The sequence below is a fragment of the Carlito syrichta genome, unplaced genomic scaffold, assembly GCF_000164805.1.
Source record: "Carlito syrichta isolate Samal-C Ts95f unplaced genomic scaffold, Tarsius_syrichta-2.0.1 Scaffold308491, whole genome shotgun sequence".
NCBI classification, from domain to species: Eukaryota; Metazoa; Chordata; class Mammalia; order Primates; family Tarsiidae; genus Carlito; species Carlito syrichta.
This window is the reverse complement of record NW_007252587.1, coordinates 760,416-778,113: the sequence shown is the minus strand read 5'-3', so window position 1 is coordinate 778,113 and position 17,698 is coordinate 760,416. Positions and strand designations below refer to the sequence as shown.

At 36.4% G+C, this 17,698-nt stretch overlaps 1 protein-coding gene across 1 annotated transcript in view; it reads left to right on the top strand.

Moving 5' to 3' along the window:
• The window catches only part of WDFY3 (WD repeat and FYVE domain containing 3), a 257,771-nt gene that overhangs the window by 153,124 nt on the left and 86,949 nt on the right, over positions 1-17,698 (top strand). Inside the window, exons 22-28 of the mRNA XM_008065474.2 lie at positions 1,059-1,219; positions 4,104-4,215; positions 6,029-6,219; positions 7,273-7,425; positions 10,131-10,204; positions 10,292-10,453; positions 12,348-12,445. Coding sequence (XP_008063665.1) covers positions 1,059-1,219; positions 4,104-4,215; positions 6,029-6,219; positions 7,273-7,425; positions 10,131-10,204; positions 10,292-10,453; positions 12,348-12,445 — 951 coding nt within the window. The remainder of the gene's footprint in view (positions 1-1,058; positions 1,220-4,103; positions 4,216-6,028; positions 6,220-7,272; positions 7,426-10,130; positions 10,205-10,291; positions 10,454-12,347; positions 12,446-17,698) is intronic.

Sequence of the window (17,698 nt, the reverse complement as noted above, 5' to 3'; positions counted from 1 at the left end):
CTGCTAAGAGTCTAGCTTCAACCATGTTCTCTTTCTGTAATTTTTTCCTATTACATGAAGCAGTTTAAAGTATAGCTACTGTTGAATGGGCCCAACAAACAGACATGTTACATTCTCTGAAAGACTAGTTAACATCATGCTTCCTCATCCCTTCATTCCTGCAGTCTACTTTTTGTTATCCTTTCTCCCAAAAGAAATTTGGAATAAAAGGAACTGGTGTTAAGCTCACAGTTCCATAGCAGGGGTCTTTCCAAATGGTATCTTCCATGATGATGGTATTCTACCAAGGGACTCAGGAGAGTTAGTACAACTATATTGTACATGGCAATAATCCTATGACAGTAATTTGTCTTTTCACTCATAGTCTTGATTTAAATGGTATCTGATAAAAGCTAACTGTTATTGAGCACTTGACGTATGCTAAATAAGTTATAAGTATGAAAGACATGGCTGTTCTAAGCCCTCCAGGTGTATTTGTTCACTGCAGAACACTGTGAACAGGTACTCTCATTATCATCCCCATTTCACAGACAAGAAAACTGGGGTACAAAGACATAAAGGTCTCACAGCTTTTAAGTGATAAAGCAAGATTCAAACTCAGCCCATTTAGCTTTACCACGTATACTCTTAGCAAACTTAACTGCTGTGCTGTCTAGAAGAATACAGGCCGGCACATGTGAGGGCTCTTGCTGGGGAGGGGACATAATGCCACTGAGCTAATAGACCTTTCCTTCATTTTCATTCCTGTTTTCCTTTCAATCTAGGGGGATGTGTTTTATGATTTGTCAATAACAACTTAAACTCTTTCTCTTCCTTTATAGTGTGTTATATTTTAAGAGTAAAACTTGTAATGTAAGACTGTATGACCAGATTTTTTTTCTGTTTTCCAATTAAAGAAATAAATGAACTGAAAAGTAAAATTTTAAAATTCAGCTCCCTTATTCCACTTCAGCCTATTTTCAAGCTCACCCAATTTAAAGAATGATAGTAAGAATAAAAAATGTGTTAGGATAGGAGAATTGCTGATGATTTTGAAAAGAATTATTCTTCTTTTGAAGGTAAAGATGCAAAGTCTGAAGGAGTGGTCCCGTCTCCGGTGTCATTAGTGCCAGAAGAGAAGGTGTCATTTGGCCTCTATGCACTCTCTGTGTCTTCCCTGACAGTGGCAAGAATCCGAAAAGTATATAACAAATTGGATAGCAAAGCCATTGCTAAGCAGGTAGGTAGGATGACTTCCTGGTAACTGTGACTGACTTTCCCTGGGAACATATTTCAGAGCCATTTACGAGTGGTTGCTAATATAGTACCTTGCGTGTATTGTTCCTGTTTGGTTCATTTGACTTTGAATGTAAGCCAAAACACATTTAGCTCAATTTGAAAGAGTGACCTTTTTTTTTTTGTTATGAATGCATAATTCATGTTAATTCTTTTATTTGTATTGGCAATTAAGCAATTTAACTTTAGGCCAGGTGCAGTGGTTCATGCTCATAATCCCAGCACTTTGGGAGGCCAAGGCAGGAGGATTGCTTGAGCTCAGGAGGCTGAGACCAGCCAGGGCAGCATAGCAAGATCCCACCTCTACAGAAAAGATTATTCAGGCATGTGGTGTATGCTTGTAGTCCAGGCTGTTCAGGAGGCTGAGTTGGGAGGATTGCATGAGCCTAGGAGGTCGAGGCTATGGTTAGCTGTCTTTGTGCCACTGCACACCAGCCTGGGTGACCAAGTGAGACCTTGACTCAAAAAAGAAAAGAATTTAACATTAGAAAACTAAAGAAAACAGTTACTGTTTTTAAGTCTGTAACTCAGCAACTTTTTTGTAGATGCCCTACTATGTGCCAGGCACCATTTGCATCAGGACATAACAGTGGATTAAAAAGAAAGTTTCTGCCTTTATGTTTCTTACATTCGAGTAGAGAAGACATGATAATGGCTAAAGAAATAACCTAATCATGAAGTATTATAGAAGGTGATGAGTGTTATGTGGTAAAACAAAGCAGAGAGAGGGAAAGAGAGAAGCTTCAAGCTTCAAATATGATGGTCAAAGGAGCCCTTAGAGAGAGGGTGAATTTTGAGCAAATATTTGTCAAGAATGAGGCGACAAGTGACTGAAATTGGGAGCATGGATATATGCATGGGTTTTGTATTCTGGGAATACAGGTGCAACTACCCTGAGAAAAACACTGTCTATGCCTGCCAAGGAGGCAGGTGTGGCTACAGGAAACTGGGAGAAGGCTGGATATGAGAAGAGGAGCCCAGAGGAGGCATGGGCACCAGATGGTTTCAGGATTTATAGGCAGCTGTAAAGACACTGGCTTTTTACTGAGTGCGAGGGGAGGCATGATGGTTTCTAGATGTAGGAGGGACATTACTTACATGTAAAAACTTGCTGGCCACAGTGGCTAACACCTATAATTCCAGCACTTTGGGAGGTGGAGGCAAGAGGATTGCCTGAACCCACAGGTTTGAGACCAGCCTGGGTAATTTGACATGACCTTGCCTCTACAATAAATCATTTTATAGCTGGGTGTGGTGGTGCACGCCTGTAGTTCCAGCTACTTGGAAGACTGAGATGGAAGGATCACCTGAGCCCAGCAGGTTGAGGGTGTGGTTGCCATGACCGTGCCACTGCACTCCAGTCTAGGTAACAGAGTGAGACTGACTCTGACTTAAAAACAAAACAAAACAAAAAAAACCCTTATATTTCAACCAGGATCACTGTGACTTTTATTGAGAATAGATTGAAGAGAAAGGTGGAAGGAGGTAGTCCAGGTATGAAGCCAGTGCCATACCTGATTCCTGTGAGAGGGTGGTCACGACTGGGGTAATGGTGGTGGTGCTGCTTAGAAGTGATTAGATTCAAGGTCTGTTTTAGAGGTAGAGCTAACAGTTTTTGGTGGTGGAATGTGAGTGAGTCAAGGAGTCAAGGATACTGCCAAGGTTTTTCTTTTAACAACCAGGAAAATTGAACCACTCTATCTGATTTGGAGAAAACAATTAAGAGAGTAGATTTGTGGAGAATATTGAGAATTCTGTTTTGGAAAATTTTGGGAAGTGTATTATACATCTTAGTAGATCTGTGAAGGCCATTGGAAATAGAAATCTGGAATTCTGTGTATGTGCCTTGCATATACACAGGTGGTGCTTAAAACCTTTGTAAAGAGACTGTATGTGTTCACCAAAGCACAACAGCAGATAGAAGGAAGAAGGTTTAAGCACTGGAACCTGGGACAGTCCATTGTTATAGAGTTGCAGAGAAAAAGAACCAGAAAAGAAGACTGAGATACAGTGGTCAGTGAGAAAGGAGAAAAACCAGGCAGGTCCAGGATATGTTGTAAAATCAATGATTCCCTTTGGCCAATGTGTTAAGTGGTCAGGTAAGATGAGAAGTGAGGACTGGCCATGAGGTTTAGCAAGGTAGAAGTCATCAGTGAGCTGGACCAGCCATTTTTGGCTATTATCAGAGGTAAGGCCTAAGGAGAAGAAAATCAAGAGAGACTAGGAACATTAAGTATTGATAACCCTTATGCAGAGTTTTGTTTGTATGTATATGTATATGTGTATGTATGTATATATATGATACATATACATACACGTATCTTCTAAGGAACGCAAAAGGTACATAAGATTATTTCCAGTGAACAATAGAATTAAAGTTGTTTATAGTTCCTCTGAAAACAGACCTTGAGTATGTTTGTGTGTGTGTGTGTACAAAATTTAATATTTCTGTATGTAGAAATGCTTTATCTGTAGAGTTTTGGATAATAAATGTCAAGTTTACTTAAATAAGGAGTAAAGCTACTATGTTCACTGATCAATAACACTGAGGCAGTGAATGATGAACCTTTAAACCACAACAGAAGTTCATCCAGAAAGACCCCTGAAGCTGTCTCAAGATCCTCTTGCCATTTCTGTTTCAGTAAATTGTACTTAACTTACTTTCTGTGATTTTCCACACTTTGAAAGTGTTTGTACATTTTTTTCAATATTCTAATAAGGGAGGAGAGAGAAAAGATAAGTCAAAATCATGTATTTGTTTTCTTTTCCAATCAAAACTTTGAGACTGTTCTTCTATAGTTATATTATTTTCCTTTTCTATTCTTCAGTTAGGCATTTCCTCCCATGAGAATGCCACACCTGTGAAGTTGATACATAACTCAGCAGGACATCTTAATGGACCTGCACGGGCAATTGGGGCAACTCTAATTGGATACTTGGGTGAGTTAAAGTGTCCTTGTTGTCTCAAACTTCTTTATTTGCCTTCAGATTTACATTCACTTTGCCCATTTGGGAGGTGGTATTTAAGTTCATATTTTACAGAGCTGACCTGTAGTTTTCTTGCAGTATTCAGAGATTAATGTAATCTCAAATTTCAATACAGGAGAAAAACCAGGAGGGTCCAGGGAGTGTTATAAAATCAATGATTCCCCTTGGCAAATGTGTCAAGTAGTCAGGTAAGATGAGAAGTAAGGATTGGCCATGAGGTTTCGCAAAGTAGAAGTCACTTTTTAAAAATCATAACCTTTCACCAATTTTTTCTCTCTTGTCAGCAGTAATGAGCACTGGCTACATACTTGCATGTAATTTTTAGGTAAACTTCAGTCGGGCGTAGTGTCTCAAGACTGTAATCCCAGCACTTTAGGAGGTGGAGGGGAGAGGGTTGCCTGAGCCCATTGGTTAGAGACCAGCCTGGGCAACTTGGCAAGACCTCGTCTCTACAATAAATCAAAAAATTAGCTGGGCATGGTGGTGTGTGCCTGTAGTTCCATCTACTTGGAAACTTGAGGTGGAAGGATTGCCTGAACCCAGCAGGTTGAGGCTGCGGTGGCCGTAAGCATGCCACTACACTCCAGCCTGGGCAACAGTGAGATTCCTGCCTGTATATATAGCTCATGAGTGACTGTCAACTTAGAAACAAAACAGAAATAAAAGACTCTGAATGTAAACACTGTGAATCTAACTGTAATAACAGTTTAGAGCTGGTGGATATTCTACAGTAGGGCCTTGTACCTAATGCTGCTTAAAAAGCATTTCATTTTTTGGTTAGATAGGATCTTGATGCATAACCCAATCAGGCCATCCACAATTTTGGATGACTAATTATGCCTCTTAATGTGTAAATCAGTATGTAATATGGTCCCTTTTCAGATTAACAAAAAGTTAGTGTTGTGCTGGTCAGAATCCTACATGTTTATTGGTCTTTGGCAAAGTTTATTGTCCCAGTGTTGTCCACATAGTTTTGTTTTTCCTTTTTGATAATATTGCATTGATAAAATGATTTTCTTTACTTCAGTTTTCTTACTTTAAACTAATGATACTGGCCCTAATTGCCTTGAAAGATAGTTTTTAAAGTTCAATGCCATAATATATGAAGGTATTGTGAATACTGCAAAGCACATAGAAATATAAAATGCATGTTAGTTTTATTTTTTAAAAACTCAATCCTGATCAGTAGGCATGTGACATTTAAACAAGCCTTTAGAAAAATGCTAAGGAATGTAGTTTTTGGTTTTTTTAACTGATGCACAGTTCCAAAAATACTGTTTCCATATGCTCTCCTGGGGTCACCTATGTGCTGTTACTCAGGGAACTAGGAGAAGCTTTGGGTAACGGTCAGTAATGTGCTCTGCTTAGCTTCCCCAATTCACAGAGTTCAAGTGATTTTGTTCTTCCCAAGTTTATTCCCCAACAGAAGCTCCTAAGGGATGCTCACATGCCTTTGCAGTGCACTGCCAGGCCCTCTGTCGTTTTGAGAACAGTCCAGAGCCACACGGCAGACCATTTGTGCTTGCTCTGGGGCCCAGCTCTTCTCCACTTACTCCTTGACCATCTGCGTTAGGATGTACATTAGCATTTACCTCCTTCTCCCAAACTCTACCTTTAATTTTTTTTTTTTTTTTAGAATTTGCACTTTAGGACACAGATATTTTTAAATAAATTATAATTAATTAAACACTTTTTAAGATGATTTGTTCCATGTTTGTTCACATGGGGAACTTATTTTAATTATTTTTCACTATCTTTTAATCAGGAGTAAGAACATTTGTTCCTAAGCCTGTTGCCACTACTTTGCAGTACATTGGTGGAGCTGCAGCCATCCTGGGCCTGGTGGCAATGGCCTCTGATGTGGAAGGGTTGTATGCAGCGGTCAAGGCCCTGGTTTGTGTGGTCAAGAGTAACCCACTAGCCAGCAAAGAGATGGAAAGAATCAAGGGCTACCAGGTTTGTAATCGTGTAGCTTACCCTCACTTCACTCTGCACCAAAAAGTATTCTAATTTTCATTATTATTCATATCATTCCAAACTCTGGAAGAATTGTATTATCCAAGTAAACGTAAAGAGCTATTAGTTTTTATTAAAGCTAACATATGTCAGATGAGAATATGAGTTTTCTTTGTTTTGATTTATTCTTTATCTCCTATATCATCAACTCTTACTTACTGAACCCTTGAATCAGGCTGTATTATTTCAATATAGCTTTGATACTTTTGAATGTGTTTTCAGAACAATGAATACTCTTTCATTTGGATGTTGTTTTTCTCTGTGGGAATGGGAATAAAATGAAATAGGGTCGTTTTACCGCTTCCTTAAAAGATGCCAGATCACTGATAGATCCATAGTGTTGCCTGGTCTCTTTGTCTCTCTTTCTGTCCTCATACCACCATGTTACCTCCTCTACTCAGGAGGTGTGAAGGCCATTACACAAGCATGCCATTGCTCTTCCTGAAAACTGCCTGTACCAGAGTTAGGAAGAAAGTTACTTGTAAGAAGAAAAATTCTGGTTTGCAAAACTTTCAAAATGATTATTGTAGCATTGTTTATCATGTAAAAAAATAGGAGCAGTCTAAATGTATAAGCATTAAAAGAATGACTAGTTATACCATAAACATTCCCTGGAATATCATGCAAGCTTTTAAAATAGTAAATATAATGTCTATATTGCAAAAAAGAAAAGATCTTTTTATGTAGAAAAAAGAGTACAAAATTGTATGCACATGATAGTAACCAATATTTAAATATTTATATGAGAATTGAAAGGATTTATGTTAAACTGAATATATTCATAATAGAGTGATAGGATTACTTTTTAAAAGATTTTTCTCAAATGTTATATTGTCATAATAAAAATTAAGAAATAGCTTCCAAGTCTTCAGAAATTCCTCTGTTATATAGGATTTTCTTCTGTGTGTTTGTGTGTGTGTGTGTGTGTGTGTGTGTGTATAATAAATATATATGATGAGTTATCAACAGGCATTTGGTATTACTTTCTTGTAGTTGCTGGCAATGCTGCTTAAGAAAAAACGTTCCCTTCTTAACAGCCACATCCTTCATCTAACTTTTTCTTTGGTGGGAACTGTTGATAGTGGACATGAGACCTCCATCATCCCAAATTCAACTGCTTTCCAGGATCTTCTTTGTGATTTTGAAGTATGTATATAAACATATTTGGTAATTTATAATCAGTGACCCATTTCTTGATCTGTGTGATTGTGGAGTTAAACTATTTTATATCTACGGTAAGTTTAGAGTTCTATAGTTTGATGATGTTCATATTAATATCACTTAGCAAAATGTGAAAAGTAAGATAATGGTGGGGTTCCCTCTCTCCAAGGATACTCCATTTTACAAATATTTTAGAAGTGAAATGGTACAGTGCTTATGCCCAACTAGCTAATTGCTAGCTGTCATAATGCCCCCTCTGATGTCCAGGCCCTAACTCTTCCTCATAACTGCAGCAAGCTCCATTTTGTCAATTATAGAATCCCTCACAAACACACTATGTGCCCTAATTGCTCTTTGAAACTGCATTTTCAATGTGCATCAGATGCCTCCTTCTAAATATAAGTCTGTGGCATCTACTTTGTTCTCAATGTCCCCCCAGCTCTCAGTGGCATTTGGTGTAGCTGTCTCCCTCTTCTTCAGCTTACACTTTTCTCACCAGCTTTCAGGTATCATTATCCTGGTTCCTATGTCTTTCTTATAACTTTTTCTATCATTTTCTGGCTATGCAGTTTTTATTATGTTTTATCAAGATATTCATCTTTACTTCTCCGTATTTTCCTTTATGTGTTGTTTCTTTGCTTTAAACGCTCGCCAGCTCCCGCAATCTAGTCTCTGTGGAGCTGATTCTCAAATCTAAATCTCTGACCCTGATATCTGAATTCCAGACTTGTTTCTAACATACTGCTCAACATTTCCATTTTTATGTCCCAGCAGCACCTTAACTGAACTTAACATTTCTCCCCAAATTTGTTTTTCCTTCTAACTTTCCTGTTTCTATTAATAGCATCACCATCCCCCTAGTCACCAAGACTTGAGATTGAAAAATCAGCTTCCTTCTTCCTCCCTTTCTGTAAACAATCTGGTATTCAGCCATGTAGATTCTACTTGCACATCTCACATAGTCTGCCTTTTCTGTTTCTACTGCTGCATCTTAATCTAAGTCCTAATCAATACTCCTATCTACTGGTATACTTATCACTCTTGCCCCCTTTGTAGAGCTATCCTGTACACCTGTATGACTGCATTCTTTTGAAGGCATAATCATACCACTTATTCAAGAGCTACCAGAAATTTCATTCTCCTATACAGTAAAGTAAAGTTCTAAGTACTCAGATCTCTTATTATTTTGGAAAGCAGTTACTGAGTTTGTTTTAGCCATGCACTACATTAGTTATCAGGGGTGTGAAAATAAAAGGCAGAAGCCGTGTCTCACAGCATTTAATCTGCTAGAAGAAAAAGAAATAGAAAGTTAGAAACCAGAGATAAAAGCATGCAGAAAGGATTATGGAAATATTAAGGTGACCTACCTTATGCAGCCTCACCTTGTTTTCATCTGGTAACTGACTTTTAAATAAAGTATTATCTTCAGTTTTAGATCCCCGATTAAAGTATAAAATGCAAGCATCATAAATTTAGTTGCTTAACAAATTTTGTCTTCATTTTGCGATACCTTGCTCACTTTAATGGCTTCATATAGTATCCCTAATTACCCCAAGCCACAAGTAGTCTACGAATACCTGATTCACCCCATTTTTAGAACAGCCATTTGACAAATGCAAGTAAAATAATGGGAATAGCATAAAAACATTTTTAGTGATTGTTCTAGAATTTATGATAGGCGCTTAAATCAATTTAGTCTGTCTTTAAAGAATATTACACATTGTAAATACCTTTGTAATGAAATACTTGGATTTCTCCTTTCATATACATTTACTTCTATATGTTTATAATTCCCACAATAGACTGTCTTATTTTTACATTAATCAGTTATTTTAAAAAGACATTTAAAAATTCTTTTATATTTTCCCAAATATTTGCCCATTTAACATTTCTATAGGGCAGATCTGCTGGGGATGAATTCTCTTATCAGAAAATTCTTCTATTTTTTTCTTCCTTTTTGAAGTATATTTTTGCATAGATTAGAATTTTAGTTGACTTTCTCTTCTTTTCACACTTTAACAATGTCAGTCATTCCATTGTCCTCTGTACATTTCTTCTGCTTGGGTTTATTGATCTGTGAGTTTCTAATTTCCATCAGATTTGAAATATTTTAGCCATTACTTCTTCAACTGTTTTTCCTGCCACCCCTTACCTTTTTTCCAGACACAAACTATACATATCTTACATTGCTTCATAATTGTCTCACAAATCACTAATCTGCCATAGCTGGTTATTTCTGTTTAGTATTTTTTCCTATCCTTCGTTTTGAATAGTTTCTGTTGTTATGTTTTCTAGCTTCCTAATTGTTTGCCTGCAGTGTCTAATCTGCTATTAATGCCATTCAATACATCTTTTTCATTTAGATATTTGATTTTCCATTTCTAGAGGTTTGTTTTGGGGCTTCGATTATCTTCCATTTCACTCATCATGTTAATGTTTTTTGTTACTTTCTTTAGCATATGGAGCATATTTATAATAGCTTTTAAAAGCTTGATAATTCCATCATTTCTGTCATTTTTGGCCTAGTTATAATTAATATTTTTCCTACAAATAAACAGTTTTATAAGGCTTTGCAAAGTAATAATATAAATGAAATAAGTTCCATGTGCTGTATTGGTGTTTGTTGGATTGACATTTGGGGTGTTTTTTTTTTTTACCTTAAATATACCACTATCTTTATTTTATTATAGGTTTGGCTCCACGCACCATATGAGCTTCATCTTTCCTTATTTGAACACTTCATTGAACTGCTCACAGAGTCCAGGTATTAGTTAATACTCACGTAGCTGGTTGTTTAGTTACAGAAAAGGTGGTAGATAATACAGTGTATAAAATCTTTTCTCTCTTACAGTGAAGCTTCAAAGAATGCCAAATTAATGAGGGAATTCCAGTTAATCCCAAAGCTGCTACTGACTCTTCGAGATATGTCTTTATCCCAACCTACTATTGCTGCTATTAGTAATGTGCTGAGCTTCTTACTGCAAGGTTTTCCCAACAGCAATGATCTGCTCAGGTAGTGAAAACTTCTGTATCTGTTTTATATTAACTAATTTATTAACTAACAGGTTAAGATGAATAAGTTGAATATAATTGGTTTCTATGCCTGTATGATGACACCTGTAATGTTGATGCAATTCAAGGTGTTTGTGAGGCACAGAAAACCTGTGTCTTAGTATCTTGCATTTATGGAGTGAAGCCAATTGTTGCCACTAGTGAATAGTAGAATATTGGTGAGAAAAGATAGAAAATTAACCCAATGAAGTTAATTGACCTGGACATGAAATGTTCAGTACAAGAATTCTTGGTCCCCAACCCTCTTCCCCAAACTCTGCAAAAGCACATGCACGCAGACACACACCCCCATAGTTGGCATACCACCTCTGTTTTCTGTTTGGTTCTATCACTCAAACAGATGATTGTATTTTATTGGCACATATTCAGACTTTTTATGTGATAATAGTATTATTTTGCTGACATTGTGAATGTGGTTTAAGGCCTGTTTATAGAGTGTCTATAGACATGTTCTTATGTTCACATGATAATCCCCATTTTGGATGATTTGGGGGATTATGAAAGGGAAATAAGAAAAACAAACTACCCAATCAAGTAGAGACTTGCTTAAACTGGACTTGATCACCTCCCAGGTATCTCCAGTGAAGTCACACCATTTAATTATTGTTCTCAGTAGACTAACTAATCTTGAATATGTATAGTTGGCAAATTACTCACTTTTATATTCATTTACCTTGAAAACATGTTTTTTAACTTGATGACAAATTTAAAACTTAAGAATTATTTTGGATAATTATAATTTTCATCATCAACAATGTTTATTTAAAACATCCTAAAGAACTCAAATCACTCTATAAAAAAGATACCTGCACATGTATGTTTATCGCAGCATTGTTCACAATAGCAAGATCATGGAATCAACCATGCTGTCCATCAAAAGAGGACTGGATTTAAAAAATGTGGTACATATACACAATGGAATATTATGCAGCCATAAAAAAGAATAAAATCATGAATTTCGCAGCAACCTGGATGGAATTAGAATTTATAATACTGAGTGATCTCTCACAGAAACAAAGATCTGAGTATCACGTGTTTTCACTCATAAGTGGACCTTGAACAACTATCATAATACTATAAGAAAAGGATTGACAGTGGCGGGAACAATGGGGGGGGCAGGGAGGGGAAGGGAGGTGTGATTAACGGTAGTCAATATCTCTCTGGGGACGGGGGTGGGCACACCTCATCAACAAGGGTACCTGCACAATGCATATTTGTATACTTAACCCTTAACTGTACCCCACAATTTTAAAATAAAAAATATTTTTTTAAAAAAATCTTAACATTATAATATCACTTTGCTGAAATTATTACCAGAACCTACTGTAGTTTGTGTTTTTCCCTTACTTTACAAATTGAGAAACAAGACCCAGAGAAGTTAAGCTCTGGTCCTAGGTCATACGGCTAAGATGTGAATATGGCCAGGATATGTTTTTTTCTCCTCCACATCCTTCTCTCCCAGGATTTCAATCTTATCTGTAAACCCAAGTTCTTAACCACTAGGCTGCAGTGAATCTGTAAAGCTAATGTTAGGACATTTTGATTTGTATCATACTGTTTGGTTTTTTAAAACCGTTTAGGTGTTAATGCATTAAAGAATTAATATTTCTGGAGAACTATATTTTAAAAACATTATTGTGTATAATGTTATTTGGGATGGTCCACAAAGAAACCAACCAAATATAATCACCTAACGATCTGTAAAAGACTAGTTAATGTAAGAAGTGCTATTTTGATTTTTATTTATTTATTTTTTTTGTTTCTTTGTACTTTATTGTTTATTTGGGTATGAGAAAAAATAAAATCCATAACCTTGTTTTCCCCTCTGTTTAAAGGTTTGGCCAATTTATTTCTTCTACTTTACCAACTTTTGCAGTTTGTGAGAAGTTTGTAGTTATGGAAATAAATAATGAAGAGAAGCTTGACAGAGAAGGTGAGTTGATTCTGGAGCTTGTAAACATAGTGGTCAGCTAATTATTATGCCCCTTTTTCTTCTGGTACAAACTATACCAGAATTATATGTGATAATATTATATAACTTTTATCTTACATCACTTTTTTTGGCCTTTTACTAATGTATTTGTCTTATATCAACCTATACAATACACAGAAGCATAATGTTGCCTACAAAATTTAATAGGGTATGAATTTTACTTTAAAAATAAGCTCTTTCCTATTGAAGAGTATTCATAGCAAAGTACCTTTAAACAGCAAACTCTGTGTAATTTGAACAGTATTTAATTTTATAAAGTTTATAACTTGCTAAATGAAATCATATGTGTATTACTATTAGTTCCCTTTCTTGTTAAATATGTAATAGTCACTGAGAGAAAGTACATTTTACCAGAATCACTTTGTGTAAGTGTAATACAAAAATAGTATTGTAGGTTGCAAGTTCATGACAGGCACTTTTTTTTTTCCACTTTCCTCATTTGCTTCGTATTTTCTCCTCTGTTTCTATGTTTTCCTGTGTATATTCTAAGACAGGAGAGGTGCTTGGGAAGATTGCTCTCTGGAAAAATATTTCTCTAGTCTCCATATTTATTTGCTTTCCATTGAGTTAAAAAACCCACAGTAGTGTTGTAATTTTTTTTTCCATTTAGAACACTGTAGTAGGGATGTATACATTAGTAAATTTTTCTCTTGACCTGCCAAACTGATTAGATTGGTATTGTCATCATCACTTTATTGCTATTTGAAATAATGGGGAAAGTCAGAAGCACATTGCTATTTTTGTTAGTGTATGACACTTTATGTTTATTTAATATGGTCTGAAAACTGTATTGAGTATAATATAATGTTCCAGAAAAATATAAGTAAAAGAAGTTTATTCAAGATCATGACATTTACTGTATTGGAATCCAGCTAGTTTAAACCATGTTTTTTCAAGTAATGTATACAGTATTCAGGCTATACAACTAACCAAGAAAATGGCTTGCATAATGCAAAACAGGTACTCTAATAAATGTAAAATAATATACAGTAAATAGAATAAAAGGGTGATATGGTATGGAGGAAAGCACAGTTTCAGTGGAAACAAGTTAATTTGGAAAATTCTTCCAGAGTTTATAATCTTAAATTTTATTTAAAAATTAGATTAGACATAATTAGCAGTGAGAAAAGACATGAAAATTAAAGAGAATTTTAAATTTCTGTATAGATGGTCACTTTATTGTAGAAAAACGTAAAGGAAATAGTTCTTGGAGCAATGCAGATTGTATGGCATGCTTTTGGTAGGCAATTTGCAAATTTCCTATCTGTGCCTCTTAGAAGAGTGGATGTTAAGTTCTCCTTGGTAGCAACGGATTTTTTTATTTCATAGTGCATATAAAAGTTAGGTTTATACTATACTGCAGTCTGTTATGTGTGCAGTAGCATTGTCCTTAAAGCATTATGTCATTATATACCTTAATGTAGTTTGTTTTTGTTTTTTGGTTTTTTGGGGGTTTTTTTGCTAAAACATGCTATGGATCATAAGAGCAGTTCAGCAAATTATAGTCTTTTTGCTTGTATTGGATCTTGTTTCAACATTGATGGCTGCTGACTGATCACGGTCATGTTTATTAAAGGGTTGGGGGTGGCTGTAGCAATTTCTTAAAATAAGACAACAGTGGTTTTAAGTGATGGACATGCTACTTACCCTGATTTGATCATTACACACTATATACATGTATCAAAATGGCATACTATATCCCACTGTTAACAGAAAAACCGAACTCTGTAAAGTCTTTTAAAGAGCTTTATTCTAAACCAATATGAGTGACTGTTGTCCAGGGAAACAGTCTCAGGAGTCCTGAGAAAGTGCATGTAGTCAGATGAGTTGGTTTTACACGTTTCAGGCAGGAGTTACATGCAAAGACATAATCAATACATGGAAGATATACATTGGTTCGGCTTGAAAAGGTAGGACATCGTGAAGCAAGGGCTTACAGGCTATAGGTAGATTCAGAGATTCTTTAATTTGAAGCAGCCTGAAGGAGTAAGACTACCTAAAACTTAAGAATCAGCAGAAAGGAATGTTTTAAGTTAAGATAAGGATACTATGTTGCAAGGTTCATGGCTGCCAGGTGTGACTTGCCCACTACCTTGAATAGCCTTAGGTTTTGTGTGTAATTTGGCAACTTATTGCCACTAAGAGGCTGTTTTAACATTAATGCTGGTCAGTTGTTACACCTAAACTCCAAAATGGAGTATGAGTCATGTCTGTACCATTCCTTCCTGTCAGGTCCTGGAACTTAGAGCTTTTAGGTTTCTCTGGGGTCCCCTTGGCCAAGGGGGGGGGTCTCTTCAGTCAGTGGGGGCTTAAGATTTTATTTTTAGTGGACACCATAAATATGTACAATTATTATGTGTCAATTAAAAATAATGAAAGCATCATCACTGGCATGGGAGGAATAAAAACAAAATAATAATGATAAAAGCAAAAAAACAATAAGACAGTGAGTGAAGTTTGCCACACCATTGACTCTTTACTTTATAAAAGATTTATCTGTAACACACAATATTATTTGATGGCATCTTACCTACAGTAGAACTTCTTTCAAAACTGGAGCCAATCCTCTCAAAATTTGTCACTGCTGTGTCAACTAAGTTTATAGAATACTCTAAATCCTTTGTTGTCATTTCAACAGTATTCACAGCATTTTTGCCAGAAGTAGATTCCATCTCAAGAAACCACTTTTTTTTGCTCATCTCTGAGATAAATATTATTATCTCATGAGATTGCAGCAATTCAGTCACTTCTTTAGGCTTTACTTTTAATTCTAGTTTTTTTGCTGTTTCTACCACATTTGCAGTTACTTCACCCACTGACGTCTTGAAACTCTCAAAGTCATCCAGGAGGGTTGGAATCAACTTCTTCCAAACTCCTGCTAGTATTGATATTTAGACATCCTTCCAAATATCATGAATGTTCTTAATGGCATCTAGAGAGACACCTTTCCAGAAGATTTTCAGTTTACTTTGACCAGATCTATCAGAGAAATCACTGCATGTGGGAACTATATCCTTACAAATATATTTCTTAAATATGGGCTGCAGAATGGAGGTTGTGTGAGCAAATGTGAAACACGAATCTCCTTGCACATCTCCATCAGAGCTCTTGGGTCACCAGATGAATTGTCAGTGAGCAGTAATATTTTGAAAGGAATCTTTTTTTCTGAGCAATGATTCTCAAGATATCTCAAGTGGTTTAAAATATTCAGTAAACCGTGCTGTTAAACAGAAATGCTATTATCCAGGCCTTTGTTGTTCTATTTGTAGCACACAGAGTAGACTGAGCATAATTTGTAAGGGCCCTAGGATTTTCCAACTGGTAAGTGAGCATTGTCTCAACTTAAAGTCACCAGCTCCATTAGCCCCTAGCAGGAGAGTCAGCCAGTCCTTGGAAGCTTTGGATCCAGGAATTGATTTCTCCTCTCTAGCTATGAAAGTCCTAGATGGATGGCATTTTCTTCCAGTAGGAGGCTATTGGAAAAATCTGTTAAGAAGTCTACTAGAGACAGCTGTTGTTTAGTGTAGCCACCTTTATCAGTGATCTTAGTTAGACCTCCTGGGTAATTGGCTGCTGTTTCTCCCTCAGCACTTGCTGTTTCACCCTGCATTTTTATGTTTTGAAGACAACTTCTTTCCTTAAACCTCATGAGCCAACTTCTGCTAGCTTCCAACTTTTCTTCTACAGCTTCCTCGCCTCTCTCAGCCTTCATAGAGTTGAAGCAAGTTAGGGCCCTACTTAAGGAGATGTTATGACTGGTTTTCTATCTAGACCACTTAAGTGATTCCAGAATCAGCAACAGGGCTGTTTGGCTTTCTTCTCTTTTTTGTGTTTGCTGGAGTAGCACTTGGGATTTTCTTCAAGAACTTTTTCTTTGCATTCACAAGTTGGCTGTTTAATGCAATTGAACTATTTGGGGCTTGTCTGGTCTTTTGACATGGCTTCTTCACTAAACTTAATCAGTTCTAGCTTTTGATTTGAAGTGAAAGAGGCGTGACTGTTCCTTTCAATTGAACACCTAGAGGCCATTGTAGGGTTACTCATTGGCCTAATTTCAAATTATTGTGTCTCAGAAAACAGGGAGGCCTGAGAAAAGGAAGAGAGACAGACAGGAAATGGCCAGTTGGTGAAGCAGGTAGAACACAGTATTTATCAGTTAAGTTCACTATCTTATATGGGTGCCCCTGAACAATTTCAATAGCAACATCAAAGATCACAGATCATCATACAAATATAATAATGAAAAAGTTTGAAATTTTGTGAGAATTATCAAAATGTGACATGGAAACACAAAGTGAGTGAGCACATGCTGATGAAAAAATATCCTTTCAGCTTTCTGGATGTGCAGTTGCCACAGACCTTCAATTTGTTAGAAACACAGCACGTATAAAATACAGTAAAGCAAAGTGCCTTAAAAGGAAGAACCCCTGTGAAGAACCTGGAGCTCTCCATAGGAGAGAGCTGGCCCTAGAACTCTGGGTCACTTATGCCCAGTTACGTGTTCTTCCAGTACTATCCACTGAAAACCTCTGCACCCTCTGTCCTTCTTCCTGTCTCTTTTGTGCATTTGTGTGCCTTCGTCTCTCTTCTATGCTATTTATTTCTAACTTTTCTTTCTGGGTTAAATTTATTGAATGTGTTTGTGCTTACTGGTTTTAGTTTTTAACTCTGGTAGATGTAACTTTACCTTTCAAAAAGAATTTAACAATTAAGGATCTAGGAATTTGAGAGTCTATGATGATTACTGTTTTTATTCATGTGGTCCTCATTTGATGACTTACTTTCTGTTGGGAAGGTGAGGGGAAATCTTAATGTTAAAAAAAAAAAAAAATGCTCACGGCCTCCATTGTCACTAGTTTAGAAAATACCAAATACAAATGAACAGTTTTCAGAGTCCTAAAGAGAAATAATTTAACTGACCCTTTTTCTTTCTTCTTCTTTCTTTCTTTCTTTCTTTCTTTCTTTCTTTCTTTCTTTCTTTCTTTCTTTCTTTCTTTCTTTCTTTCTTTCTCTCTTTCTCTCTTTCTCTCTTTCTTTCTTTCTCTCTCTCTCTCTCTCTCTCTCTCTCTCTCTCTCTCTCTCTCTTTCTTTCTTTCTTTCTTGTTGGAATCTCACTGTCACCCAGGCTGGAGTACAGTGGCATGCTCATGGCCACTGCAGCCTTGACTTGCTGGGCTCTGGCAGTCCTTCCAC